Raw genomic sequence first — 13,769 nt, 5'->3', positions numbered from 1 at the left:
GGTTTTTTTAAATCCAAAATAAAATGCATAGATCAATGCACTTTGAAAGCAACGTTTATTTGCTTTGCAAAGTTATTTGAAATGTAATTAACATCTATCTAAGTCTAATGTTGTTTGTTAAAAATAAGTGAGAGCTAAGTCAAGTACGTAAAGTCACTCCCTGCTTATATAAAGAGAAAACAAATTGATGAATTATTTCCCTTTAACATCTCGCGGGTCGCACAGAGGGTTTCACGAGGAAAACAATAAATTCGATGTTGTAGCGGAGGGGGGTTATTCGCCATTTTGAATACCCGGCATCCGTAGTTTAAAAATGTATTAAATTTTAGTAAAAATCCATTGTTACTACTTTTTGTTATTGTGTTATTATACTATATAAAACACTTTTTAAACCGGTTTTACTGCAAAACTGAACTACGTTATTACCCTTTGCCATTTGCAATAGCTTTGTGAGGTTGCCCCTTCTTGCGGGTCGTTTGATGATTCATGGAACGGCTGTCAACACAAACCGCGACACAAGATCCAAACGCGTGCATAGCACTTTGCTATCAGCTAAACCAACCCCTAAATGGTAAAGTTAATTCTTTGTATGCCTATTACTAATCGACTTAGATCTACCCGAATCGTATACCGCTAAAACTAAGCACACAATATAAATTTGTGATATTATTAACAACAAGATCTAGATCTAGACTAGATCTAGATCTAGATTTTTTTAAAGCTCTTTCTTTACTTTACTTCTTTACTATTTACTTTCTGATACCCCCCCCCCCATCTCGCCAGTGCCAGTGGTAGAGCTTGATTATACTTATTTTATACTAAGTATAGTAGATCTAGTTCTAGATCTAGTAGTAATAGTAAAACACATTAAATTAATATCTACAGCCTACATAGCTATTCCCTAAATTAAATCTAGATCTACCCTATCAATCATACTTAATAATACTTATACTAAATAACTAAACTAAATAGGGGTCTACTTGACTTAATATACTATTCATACTCGATGCTGATACCTATTATAGTTTATAGGCCTATACTATAGACTATAGGCTTAATAATAATAAATAAATATACCTAACACTAATGGCGTGGCTAGGTTGGGTGTCACCCCCCCCCCCCCCTGAAAAAAAAATATATAGCCTATAGGCCCCTAGGCCAATATATATAATACATACATACATACATATGTATATCTATGTAGGCCTATAGGGCCAATATATATATATATATATATATATATATATATATATATATATATATATATATTTGTATTAGGCTTCATTTTTTTATTTGGTGTCACCCTCCCCCCTACCCCAGATGTAGATTGACTCACCCGCCACCCCAGACAAGGATTAATGTGTTAGTTATTACATTACATTTCTAAAGAAAACTTTTTTCCTCAAGCACATTTTGCAACATTTAGTTGGTTCACACTACTTCCCCTGCCCACCTCACTATGCCTCTCCCCTTTACACTCATACACCATTTAGTATAGACCTATGTACTTTAAATTTTACATAGATTATAGATCCTATAGTATGTCCATATAGCCCTACAGCCTACATGAATTGCTATAGAAATAATTCAAATAATGAAATGAGTTTAAAAAGTATGCCTCCTTTAGTTTATCTAAACAACTAATACATGTGTTAGCCTATTGTTTTACTAAATTTAAATTTAGGCCCCACAATAGATGTAATAGGTCCTAGGCCTATATTATAAATTATATTGCTCTATAGACCTTATAAATGTTATAATTAGTATAATAACCAATGTCTAAATTATGAACGTGGTTGATTAGGCCTACTACTATATAGACCCTTTGCTATTATTTATAGGCCTATTATGATTATTTCCATCAAACCAATTTCAGTTTCAGTATTTAAAGAGATATAGCCTTAAAAAAATGTCACTTAGATTTGAAATCTTGTTTATTAAAAATGTTTTTTTTATGTTTAACTTTCTATTAAAAACTCAATGTTTAGCTCAAGCTGTTGACAACCAAACGGCGGTGGCTGTCCAGTCATTGCTTGATTCACAAGTTGTTACAGAAACACAAGGTAGGGGAAGGGTTTGGACTTTAGTGTGGAGGGGAGAGTTTCAGGTAGTTAAAGACAAATTTTTTCTTTTCATTTAAAATTTTTGATCTTGGGAACAGTTAACTACTTTTTTTTAGAAAAATTTAAAGACTTATTTTTTTTTAAATTGCAAATAAAATAATTATTAAAATTAATCAAAGTACTCAATACTTAATGTTTATCAAGCTCAGTCAATATTTTAGAAAGAAATTGCGATTATAAAAATTGAATTTTTGAGGGAGTTAGTAGGATCTACCCACAATAAGCTGAGGTATGAATGTGATGTTATCTTAGTGTTGGTGGGTCTCGCTTTTTGTGATGAAAATGAAGGGGGGGGGGGGGGGTAGAAAATAATTTTTAAAATTTTGACAGCAGATGACCCCTTAGTTCTGTACTGATTTGCTCTCTGAGCATAATTGAACACTAGGTCTTTTTCACTGATAATGTTACAGTATTATTTTTAGTGTAGGAAAAGTCAACACAGGACACCATAACAAAATATCCGAACAAGGAACATGGAAGTTCACCTGTTATAAATCTACTGGTGTAAAATTGTATACTTAAAATTTTTACACCATAACATTTTGAACCATATACATTTTTGTTGTATTCAATCACTCATTACATCATTCCAGAAGAGGAAGAAGATATTTTCCAGTGTGGAAAATGCAAGAAACAGTTCACGTCACTGACAGACTTCTACACCCACAAACAGACGCAATGCAGTCTGCAGCACCAGCTGCAGCAGCAGATGGCCATCCAGCGCCAGCAGGCACAGATGACCATTGGGGCTGGGTCCGGAGCTTTTGCTCCTACAATAAATATAAACCGTGCTTTTTCACACGCACACATCAATGGCACTGTATCTACGGTGAGTTTATCTTCAGTGAATAGACAAGACAAAATCCTAAGTGTTTAAAAAAAAATAAAAAAAAATGTTTTTATAACCTTTCCAGTGAAAAAAAGTTTTTAACTAAATAAATTTTGTATCAAACAAAACAATCCTAGGAAAAAAAGTTGTTTTTCTGAGATCTGTTAATTAATATGACAGGTGAAGTAGAGTTTACCTGGAAAACTGGGGTCAACTAAGCATTGTTTTCCCTGACTTTTATATGAAATTGTCTGCTGGAAGACCTGTAGTCATCTTTCAGAGTTGAATTTTTTATAACTGATGTTTATAATTTTTTTTTGTTACTTTCAGATAAATACTAATGCGCCAATCCTTCAGGCACATCCGTGTTTGACAAGGTCATTGAACCAGCCGGCTAATACTGTAAGTTGTCATTTTTTTATTGGGGTGTTAACTTAAAGGTTTAATTGCTATCTTGTTAAATCTTTTGTTACACTATCATGTGATTTCCTGATGTTATGCTTGTTCTAATATGCGTTTTTTTTAAATGTCCTGTCACAGGTAATACTAGAGATTTTTTTTTTTTTCCTTTTGATGTCCTTTGTAATCCTACAATTTCTTAGGTTATCTTGTTATGTCAAATGTTATCCTATAATGTCTTATGTAATCCTCTAATTTCTTATGTTGCCCTATATTCATCTGTTTGCCTATAATGTCCTGTGTAATCCTATGATTTCTTATGTTATCCTGTAATGTCCTTTGTAAGCCTATAATTTCCTATGCATCCTCCATCCCCAGGCAACCCTGACTTTGAGCAGTGTCCCATCCTCTCCATTTCTTATGTTATCCTGTAATGTCCTTTGTAAGCCTATAATTTCCTATGCATCCTCCATCCCCAGGCAACCCTGACTTTGAGCAGTGTCCCATCCTCTCCATTTCAAATGGTATCCTGTAATGTCCTTTGTTAGCCTATAATGTCCTATGCATCCTCCATCCCCAGGCAACCCTGACTTTGAGCAGTGTCCCATCCTCTCCATTTCTTATGTTATCCTGCAATGTCCTTTGTAAGCCTATAATTTCCTATGCATCCTCCATCCCCAGGCAACCCTGACTTTGAGCAGTGTCCCATCCTCTCCATTGTCCCAGCTGTCTCAGAGCATGGTCTTCACAGATGACATCATGAGCCTTGCCAACCTGGACACTAGTGGACTTGGTGGACAGACCATACAGATGGTCAGTTGTATCAGCACTTTGGTAGTTCTAGTAGTGGTCGAGTCGGTAAAGCTCATTGGTTGCTAAACCAAAAAGTCTCGTGTTCGAACCTTTGGGCAGATGAGGCTTGTTAGTTGGGGACAGCCACTCTTCTAGGAGAGACAACTCCAAAATTAAACAACTGCTGCCTTGTAGTTTGTTCTTGGTTGGACAAAAGCTATGGAAGCAAATCCAAAAAGAAAATCAGGCTGAAATCGGAGTCAATGGCCTCAATGGCGCATAACCAGTTGACACATATACTTAATTGTGTTGGAGGGGATCCCTTCCAACACTAAAATTAAGAACGAGGAAGAAGAGTAGTTCTAGTACATATAGAGCCTTTTTAGATTAATTACTGTTTCAGACTTAAATGGAAAGCTTAAACGCAATAAAATTGAATGATTGTAATTTTTGTTTGTGGCACTAAAATTTGTGATGCCTGTTACCACAGATGACAGGGCCAGTTCATGGTCAGACGGCCAACAGCTCCAACAATGTCACCATCTTCAGCCCCATCACCAGCCTGGCCGCCACCCCCAACAGCTTCACCCAACCAGGCGCCAGCCAGCTGCTGGTCCAGCCCGGTCAGCACATCACCCTGGCCACCATCACGGACAAAACCCTACAGCAACAGCTCCAGCAGCAGCCCATGGTCCAGCAGGTGCAGCCAGCCGTGCAAATGGCGCCACCCCAGCCTGCGGCCACTACCACCATCAGCCAGGTCGTACAGCCCCAGACTTTCAAATCTAGTCCAGTCAAAACAGGTTTGTGTGCTAGCCTTAACAAAAAGTTAAATTAACCCTTTCAAATGTAGTGAATTGGGGTGTTAAGTAGGTCACCAACCAGTTCTATGGCTCATGCAGGTTTTATTGAGCTGTAGAACTGATTGGTGACCTACTTACCAGCCCTATTGTGAGATAGATGAAGTGAAGTTCACCTGTTTCTGCGGTCTTGGCATATGAAGGGATATGTGATAAACAATATTCCCAACCATATAACGAACATATGCTGGTTAATACATACAAGGCTGACATTTTGTATAAAAAGTAAACAAACCAAGTTTCCTACTAAGTAAGCAGGAGTGAGAAATTATATTTTATAGCTGCTATTGAGAACACAAATTAATATAATTTATAATTAGTATATTAAACTTCTATTTTATTTAAACAATATTACATTTATTATTTGTGTATCTACCATTTAATCCAAATTAATGTTAAATATTTGCTGTTACAATATTATATTTAATGGTTTTTGTTCCAAAATAAAATGACATGTTTGTTGTTCTAGAAAACAGTGTGAATCTGCTAAGTACCAGAAAAGGGAAAACTGCCAGAAAGGCTAAAAATAGCCTGGAGATAGCTGAAGAGGCAGCTAACAGTAAACCAAAGTTACAGGTAAATTAGGTTTGACATTGTACACAGTATCAGTAATTAAGAGTGTCTCGGCATTGATACTTGTACTCAGTATCGTAAGTAAGATGTGCCTCTTCTAGTTTTTTATTGCTATAAATGTTTGCCATGTTTTATTTTGTTTTACCTCTTTTAGATCAGAACAAAGCTTCCAGCTTTTTTGGACAAGTTGTTAATCATATATTTAGATCATGATATTGCTGGAGGCAATTTTTTTTTTTAGTTAAAATTAATTTTTGCAGTTTTTCCATATAGATGTTTTTATATTTAAAAAAAAACAATTATAAAACCCCATGCAAAACTGCATTTTCAAACCCACTCATTATCCCTATCTAAACAGTTGCGTCAACAAATATAATAATCTGTCAAAAAAAGTATTTGTTGTAATATTGATCTAATCCATGATTTTGATAGAAAACTGAATCTATTTTTTTTTCTGTGAATGAAAAATAAATTTTTATCATGAAATTATAACATTTTTCCAAACAGAAATGTAATTTTTCCCTATCCAAAGTTAATCATTAAATTTTCACTGTGTTTTCTTTCTCAATAAATAAACCATTATTTATAATCAGTATTTATGTGTAAGGCATTAAATTATAATTAATATACAGAATGTGTAGGTGTTAATTAAATTAGGAAAAAGAGAGTTTTTTTTGGGGCGTTGGTACTAAACTATTGAGGGGTGTGGGTTTAATTTCAGTGGATTGAGTAAATAATTCCAGTTGTAAAGAGTTTTGCTTATAATAAATTGTAAAAGTTATAATTTCTATTACACCAAATAATTCTTATTTTCCTATGCTGAAGTGTGTATGCTGGGAGGGGGGGGGAGGGGTTGTGGCATTACCTTCTAGGTTTTGTCCATCTGCCAATTACAGCAATTATCAGGAAGCTTTAAATTAGATGTGAAATCTATGAGAATAAAAACGTTTACATTTGATTTCAAATTGCTGTAGGAGAAGATTAGTTATGCTGATAAAACTGTCAAACTAGAATCACATTTCAATATTGTTTTTATATAGATAAACAGTTTTTGCATATGCTGACCATGTTGTTTAAGTGACTGAACATCCAGTCTATGCATTTGCTGACCATTTTGTTTAATTCACTGACTATCCAGCCCACATCTGCTATAGTCTATACATCTGCTGACTATTTTGTTTGTGTGACTGACCATTCTATGCATCCCCTGACCATTATGTTAAAGTGACTGACCATCCAGTCTATCTATCTGCTGACAATTATGTTCAAGTGACTGACCATCCAGCCCACATCTGCTATAGTCTATACATCTACTGAGCATTCTATGCATCCCCTGACCATTATGTTAAAGTGACTGACCATCCAGTCTATCTATCCCCTGACCATTATGTTCAAGTGACTGACCATCCAGTCTATCCATCCCCTGACCATTATGTTAAAGTGACTGACCATCCACTCTATCTACCTGCTGACCATTATGTTAAAGTGACTGACCATCCACTCTATCTATCTGCTGACCATTATGTTCAAGTGACTGACCATCCACTCTATCTATCCCCTGACCATTATGTTAAAGTGACTGACCATCCAGTCTATCTACCTGCTGACCATTATGTTAAAGTGACTGACCATCCACTCTATCTACCTGCTGACCATTATGTTAAAGTGACTGACCATCCACTCTATCTACCTGCTGACCATTATGTTCAAGTGACTGACCATCCACTCTATCTACCTGCTGACCATTATGTTAAAGTGACTGACCATCCACTCTATCTATCTGCTGACCATTATGTTCAAGTGACTGACCATCCAGTCTATCTATCTGCTGACCATTATGTTAAAGTGACTGACCATCCACTCTATCTACCTGCTGACCATTATGTTCAAGTGACTGACCATCCAGCCCACATCTGCTATAGTCTATACATCTACTGACCATTCTATGCATCCCCTGACCATTATGTTCAAGTGACTGACCATCCAGCCCACAACCTCATTGTTTCCCTCTCCTGACAGTGTGAGTACTGCAACAAAGAGTTCAGCAAAAACTTTGACCTCCAGCAACATGTGAGGGCCCACACAGGGGAGAAACCCTTTCAGTGTATTGTGTGTGGGCGAGCCTTTGCCCAGAAGTCCAATGTCAAGAAACATATGGCTACCCACAAGGTAGGTTTTTGTTTTGTTTTCAACAATAATTACTAGGATTTGTTGAATATGATGAGAGACCAACAAATATCAATGCTGCTACATTTTTTCTCATAAAATAAAAAACTAAAAAAACTTCCACTGTTACATTGACTTTCTTCTAATTAAGTAGGCCTACATAGATTTTGACAGAATAATTGTCCAATATTTTTATTTTATTTTTTTATTGTGGGGGGGGGGGGGGGGGGGTTAAAAATGGCAAAATTTACTTTACTAATTTCCTTTCGAGTATAGTTTTAGGTATTCTTACACAAAATTTAATTTAAGATATTCTGGAAAAACAATCCAATAGTATAATAATGTATTATTTTTCTGTTGGAAAAGTGCTTAAAATTCTCACATTACTTTTATTTGCTGTGGTTAACAGCTGCCTATCTCTATGGAGTTTGAACCTATTTTAGGTGTGGCCGTGTGGGATATCCAACACTCTTCCTAAACAGCCAGACCCTGTGGTTGAGAACACATGTGAAACATCAGTGTCACCACCCACTGAACCTGTGGCAGTCACCACACCTGTCACAGTGACCTGCACCACTACACCAGTCAGCAGTGACACCCAAAGGCTTCTCAAATCTGCTGTACAAAAGGTAGCAAATGTATTCATTTAAAAATAACGCTCATGTATTGTTGTATCATCATCTTTTCCTGTTATGCCCAAGACTGATGGGGCAGATAAAGTAGATTTCATCTGTTTCAATGACCTAGACATACAAGTATAGTTAGCACTATGCTCAACTGCTTTTCTGTCCATTACATAAGTTAGGTTCCCATCAGAGTTGGGTGGACTCAGGGATGTCCTACAGACTTGAACCCTGGTTAAAAATTATACCTTCACATTATAAGTCATAAACTCTACCATTTGATCATGCCATCACATATCTATGTCAGTATATCTTTAGAAAAAATTTTTAGAATTATATTTTGTCATTTAAGGGAAAAATTTGTTCTAGTTGCCTCATTAAGACCAAATTGTTTTTGTGTCAAAATTCAATGCTTCCAAACTATTACAACTATTGTTATATCACTTATGTGTTTTCAAGACCAGCAAACTTGTATAAACTCTTTGTATTGTTGTATCAGTTCTATTTTTAATCACCAGTGAACTTATCTGTACCCTGTGTATTATTGTCATCAGTTCAGTGTCCTGAAGACCAGCTTACAAGAAGAATCTGAGGAGGATGGCCCCAAGGTCAAGGTGGTGGTGGACAACTCCTACATCTGCCAGTATTGTCCAGCCAAGTTTAAAACCTACTACCAACTCAAGACACACCTGGTCAACCACAAAGGTGAACAGGTAGGCACTGACATCAGAGCTAGGTGGTATGTGATGTGCTAAAGATAGAAGCTGATTTTTAAACCATATTCCATCATTTTACCACCTGACAGCATGTTAGCCATTTATTTAAACTCATTTGCTATTAACATGCTAGATTTTAGAATGCAAGATGGTGCGGAGACCATTACCCATTGAGTTTTTGTTGTATTATTTCCATGCTAAAAGGGCTTCTATGCTCTTCCCACTTGCTAAGTATAGTGTGAGATTTTAAAATACAAACAGGAGTTTTTTAACTAATGTTATTTTAATCTACATTGAAATTTTTTTTAATTATCTGGTTGTTTTTGCTTGAACAGTCACATCAATTTTTTCATAATTTTTAATTTGATTTTAGAAATCAGAAAACAAACTAAATTCTGAGAAGTTTGAGGCATTCACAGTAGTCTATATCAGTTTGATTTTGTGCTTAATTAACTTTCTATTTAATACTTACTCTTAACAATAAAGGAGAGCATCACTGTAAATCAGAGTGTATAAGATGTGCTGACAGTGATCTGTGTATCCCCACCCAGGTGTACAAGTGTGTGATGAGGAACTGCGGGGATTCCTTCCATGACCTGGACACCTTCCTGGAGCACGTCAAGTCCCATGAGAGTGAGATGAGCTACCGCTGCCACCAGTGCCACAAGTACTTCAAGAACCTCTCAGAGCTGGGCATCCACCAGTACACACACATCTACATGAGCCAGGGGGTCAAGTCTGGACTCAGGTCAGTCAAGTCTTATCGCTAGTTTCAATCTGTTTGTGACTGGTCTCAGACTGAAACTGTTTTTTTTATCAGTTCAAACTATGATTAAATCATAAACACATGCTCAATGTTTCTCAAAAAAAGCCAATATTACCCATCTTTTGTTGGTTTAATGACATTATTGCTCAAAATACTACCATGTCAGACCTTTTTAATTCTTTAAGACCGTAACAATGCCCCCAGCATCCAAAACCATTTTCTCTATTAAAAATTTGTTGCTTTGCTGAATCTCAAGTTTTTAATAGTAAATTGAGGTCATGCTTTTGCTAGAGTGGCCATTTTTAGTTGTATTTACCTCATGTATTTTTCCCGTTTGGTTGATTTTGTATTTTATAGAAATTTTTTGTAAAACCACTTTAAAAATGACAATTTTTTAATACGCCGTAGAATCAGCGCCTAAACAGTTACATCAGGGCATAAGAAATTTAACCAAAATTAACATATTTATTCAACTACTAATCCAGTCCATGATTTTGGTAGAAAAATGGACTTTTGTGCTCTCTGAGTAAGAACTTATGAAATATCATTTTTATCCAAATTTTCATTCCAATAGAAGCATATTTTTCCATAGAAAGGCTTTTTTGTCTTCTATAAAACAAAGCATTTTTCATTTTTCAATATATAATTAATTGCTTAAAATTATTATCAGTGTGTCGGATATCCAATTACTATTAATTTATATCAGTAATGTGTAGGTTTTAAATCAACAAATAAGTCGCTTTGTGGGATAGGTACTGAAAAAAAAGGAGGGAAAAAATAGAGTAATATATCGTTGAAAATTTAAAAAAAAATATTGGTTGTAAGATTGAGTGCAAATATTTAAAAAACAAAAATACAAAAGTGTGAGTAATGTGTTTCAGACACTTCCAATGCACCAAGTGTGGCAACAAGTACACCACACCTGAAGCGCTAGAGCACCACATGTCAACCACCAGCCATGACTACAAGTGTCCACACTGTGAGAAGAAGTTTACCTGTGAGCGATTCCTGCGCAGGCATCTGCCAGTACATGGCTCTGAAGGTACTCACCACTTATTTTATTAGGAACTTTATGTAATTATTACTGTTAGAAGTTAGTTATGATTGTGTAGGACAGCCTCCTTTTAAAATTAACAATAGAATGTTTGTCATGCCGAAGTATTTTCAGATTTTTGTGTTGCTAGTTTTAGAGTAACGATAAAATTTCAAGTTGTCTAAAATACATCATTTTTTTCTGTCCTGTCTTAATGTGTATAAGTAGGTCTGGTGGTCATGTTTTAGTGAGAAGTATAATGGGATGTAATAGATGAAGTAGAGTTTATCTGTTTCTAAACCACAGCACCTAAAGGTATAGTGTAGCCAGTACTATGCCCTGCTGCCTATACTCCCTCTAACATGAGTCAGGTACTCATCAGAGCTGGGTGAACTCATGGGCGAGTCCTCCCCCAGTGTTGACAGTAGTGTAGAATAAAATTCATTGGCATTAAGTGTTGTAGGCTTAATTACCTTATAAACATCAATATCACCATAGCTTTCAATGTAAGTTCTCAGTCAAATGAGAGAGAACACTATACTGAATACGTTCTCCTACAGGTCAGTTTGAGTGTCCACAGTGTAAGAAAAGCTTTAAGACTGAACACTACCTCAAGTCTCATATCCTCATACATACCGGTGAAACTCCTTACGCGTGTGATATATGTCAAGCCGCCTTCAACCGCAAGGATAAACTGAAGCGTCACATGACCATCCATGACACAGTTAAAAAGTTCCGCTGTCCATTTAGGTCTATAGCAGGTAAGTTGTTACTTTATTGATACATGACTTAAAGCACATTAAAAAAATGTAATTAAATAGGTGAAATATTGACTTTTTCATGATAGAGATCACTATTCACTCGTGCTCTATAACACAAACCAGTTTAAATATCTAATTAAATAGCAGGGGAGATTATCCACTTTGTTGCTTTATGCATGTCTTGAATAATTGGGTTAGAAACCATACACCTTGTCTACCATGCAAATCTTTTATGTAAAGAAAAATGAAATACTACTTTCCAATTTCCAATACATTTCCTTGTCCCCAGGTTGTACAAAAGAATTTAACCGGCCTGACAAACTGAAAGCTCACATCATAACACACAGCGGCATCAAGCCCTACAAGTGCAGTGTCTGCAGCAAAGGTTTCTCCAGACGCCCCCACTTGGTGGAGCATGAGAGGGGACATAACCTGGACTACAGGTTCAAGTGTGACAAGTGTGGTAAAGGCTTCTTCAGGCCAAAGTTGTTTAACGAGCACAAGTGCCAGCCGTCAAAGTGCGGGGCCGAGCAGCAGTTCCGGCCGAGGAACCGAAGAAAAATTGGCCGGCCCAGAAAAAGATTGATCAGTATCACTCCAGACAAGTTGTCTAAAGCCAGGGGGAAGCAGTATTTGTCTCGCACGAGACTGAAGGGGAAGGCGGCCCAGTTCCCCCCGCCCCTGTCTGGCCCAAACGTGACTGTCAAACAGAGGCTGCAGGGCAAGCAGGCGGGTAAAGATGTGAAGGAGGAAGAGGAGATGGCCAAAGGGTTTGAGGAGGCCAACACTCTCTCTGTGGAGGTGGTCAAGGCCCTACCCCTCATCACCTCCAACAAAAGCCAGGGCATCCTTGACCTTGATGGCTCCCTCAGTGTCCACATCCCTGGGTTGGACGGCGGCAAGCACCGTGACACCCTCGGCCACCAGGTGCAGCAGATCAGCCTGGCCAGGAGCGGGGAGCTGGTTGACCACTACGTCGTCCACCTCACGGAGTCTGTGGACGGGAGTGGGCCCACCATACAAACTGCTTTCATCCCGGCTGTATCTGGGGGTCAGATCTTCACCAGCGTCCCCGGGGGGATCCAACCCATCGCTATCATCGAAGCGCGGTCTTTCAACATGACCTCAACTGACGGTTCAGCCACTCAGGTTTTGACTGCGGATGGCGCTAACGCTATACTTACCTGTACGCAAGGTCACCTGCAAGGTGACCGTCAGGACAATACCACAGGTAGCTACATTACAGTGAGGGACGGCACTCACATTGTCAATGAGATTGGTCAAGTGGTTAAAGCCGAACTTGAAGACAATGGAATGATTATGTTGACTGATGCGGGGGATGCCGGCACCATGATGGCTACTCACAGCGGTGATATGATGATCAGCGCGCAAGGAAAGGTGACCGGTGGTCAGTTGGTGGGGGTGGATACCAAAGACGAGATGGTGACGGTGGAAGCTGGTGGTGACATGATGGACGGTACCTTGTTTGCCCAGAATGTTGGCGCCGAGGGATACGTGGGAGGGCAGGTGGTGGTGTCAGGTGACCAGGCGTACATCACCTGTAATGTGGACTACACCACGGCCGACAATGTTCTGCATGCTGCCAGCTGACATGATGCTGGCAGTGTTTATCCACTGTAAACCTTCTAAAAGTTGACACAATGTTCCAGCCAGCATGACACTATTCACACACTGTAAGCCATCTGACTGTTGACAAGTCATTGGAGGTGTTTATCCACTGTAAACCATCGGACACTGATACCATTTATCCACTGAAACCATCTGACACTTGACATGTCATTGGAGGTGTTTATCCAATGTAAACCATCGGACACTGATACCATTTATCCACTGAAACCATCTGACACTTGACATGTCATTGGAGGTGTTTATCCAATGTAAACCATCGGACACTGATACCATTTATCCACTGAAACCATCTGACACTTGACATGTCATTGGAGGTGTTTATCCAATGTAAACCATCGGACACTGATACCATTTATCCACTGAAACCATCTGACAGTTGATGACACTATTTACACTCTGTAAACCTTATGACAGCTGGCACGAGTAAGACATCATTTACCCCCTACATGACATGGCATTGCTACACATTCTTGCCACA

At 37.9% G+C, this 13,769-nt stretch overlaps 1 protein-coding gene across 1 annotated transcript; it reads left to right on the top strand.

Annotated features, from left to right (window-relative positions):
* The first annotated feature begins 299 nt into the window (after positions 1-299).
* Positions 300-13,496, top strand: LOC131952873 (zinc finger protein 341). Its single transcript, XM_059315781.1, has 14 exons — positions 300-571; positions 1,989-2,063; positions 2,717-2,952; positions 3,283-3,354; positions 4,033-4,164; positions 4,634-4,946; positions 5,473-5,579; positions 7,596-7,745; positions 8,186-8,371; positions 8,920-9,078; positions 9,633-9,829; positions 10,729-10,889; positions 11,441-11,641; positions 11,931-13,496. Exons 1-14 carry the CDS (start codon positions 487-489, stop codon positions 13,250-13,252), a joined length of 3,396 nt encoding a protein of 1,131 aa, XP_059171764.1. The 5' UTR covers positions 300-486; the 3' UTR covers positions 13,253-13,496.
* Positions 13,497-13,769: the final 273 nt, after the last annotated feature.

Source organism: Physella acuta, unplaced genomic scaffold (assembly GCF_028476545.2).
Source record: "Physella acuta isolate Inbredline_101_S28 unplaced genomic scaffold, ASM2847654v3 ptg000892l, whole genome shotgun sequence".
NCBI classification, from domain to species: Eukaryota; Metazoa; Mollusca; class Gastropoda; family Physidae; genus Physella; species Physella acuta.
This window is presented reverse-complemented; position numbering and strand designations above follow the sequence as displayed.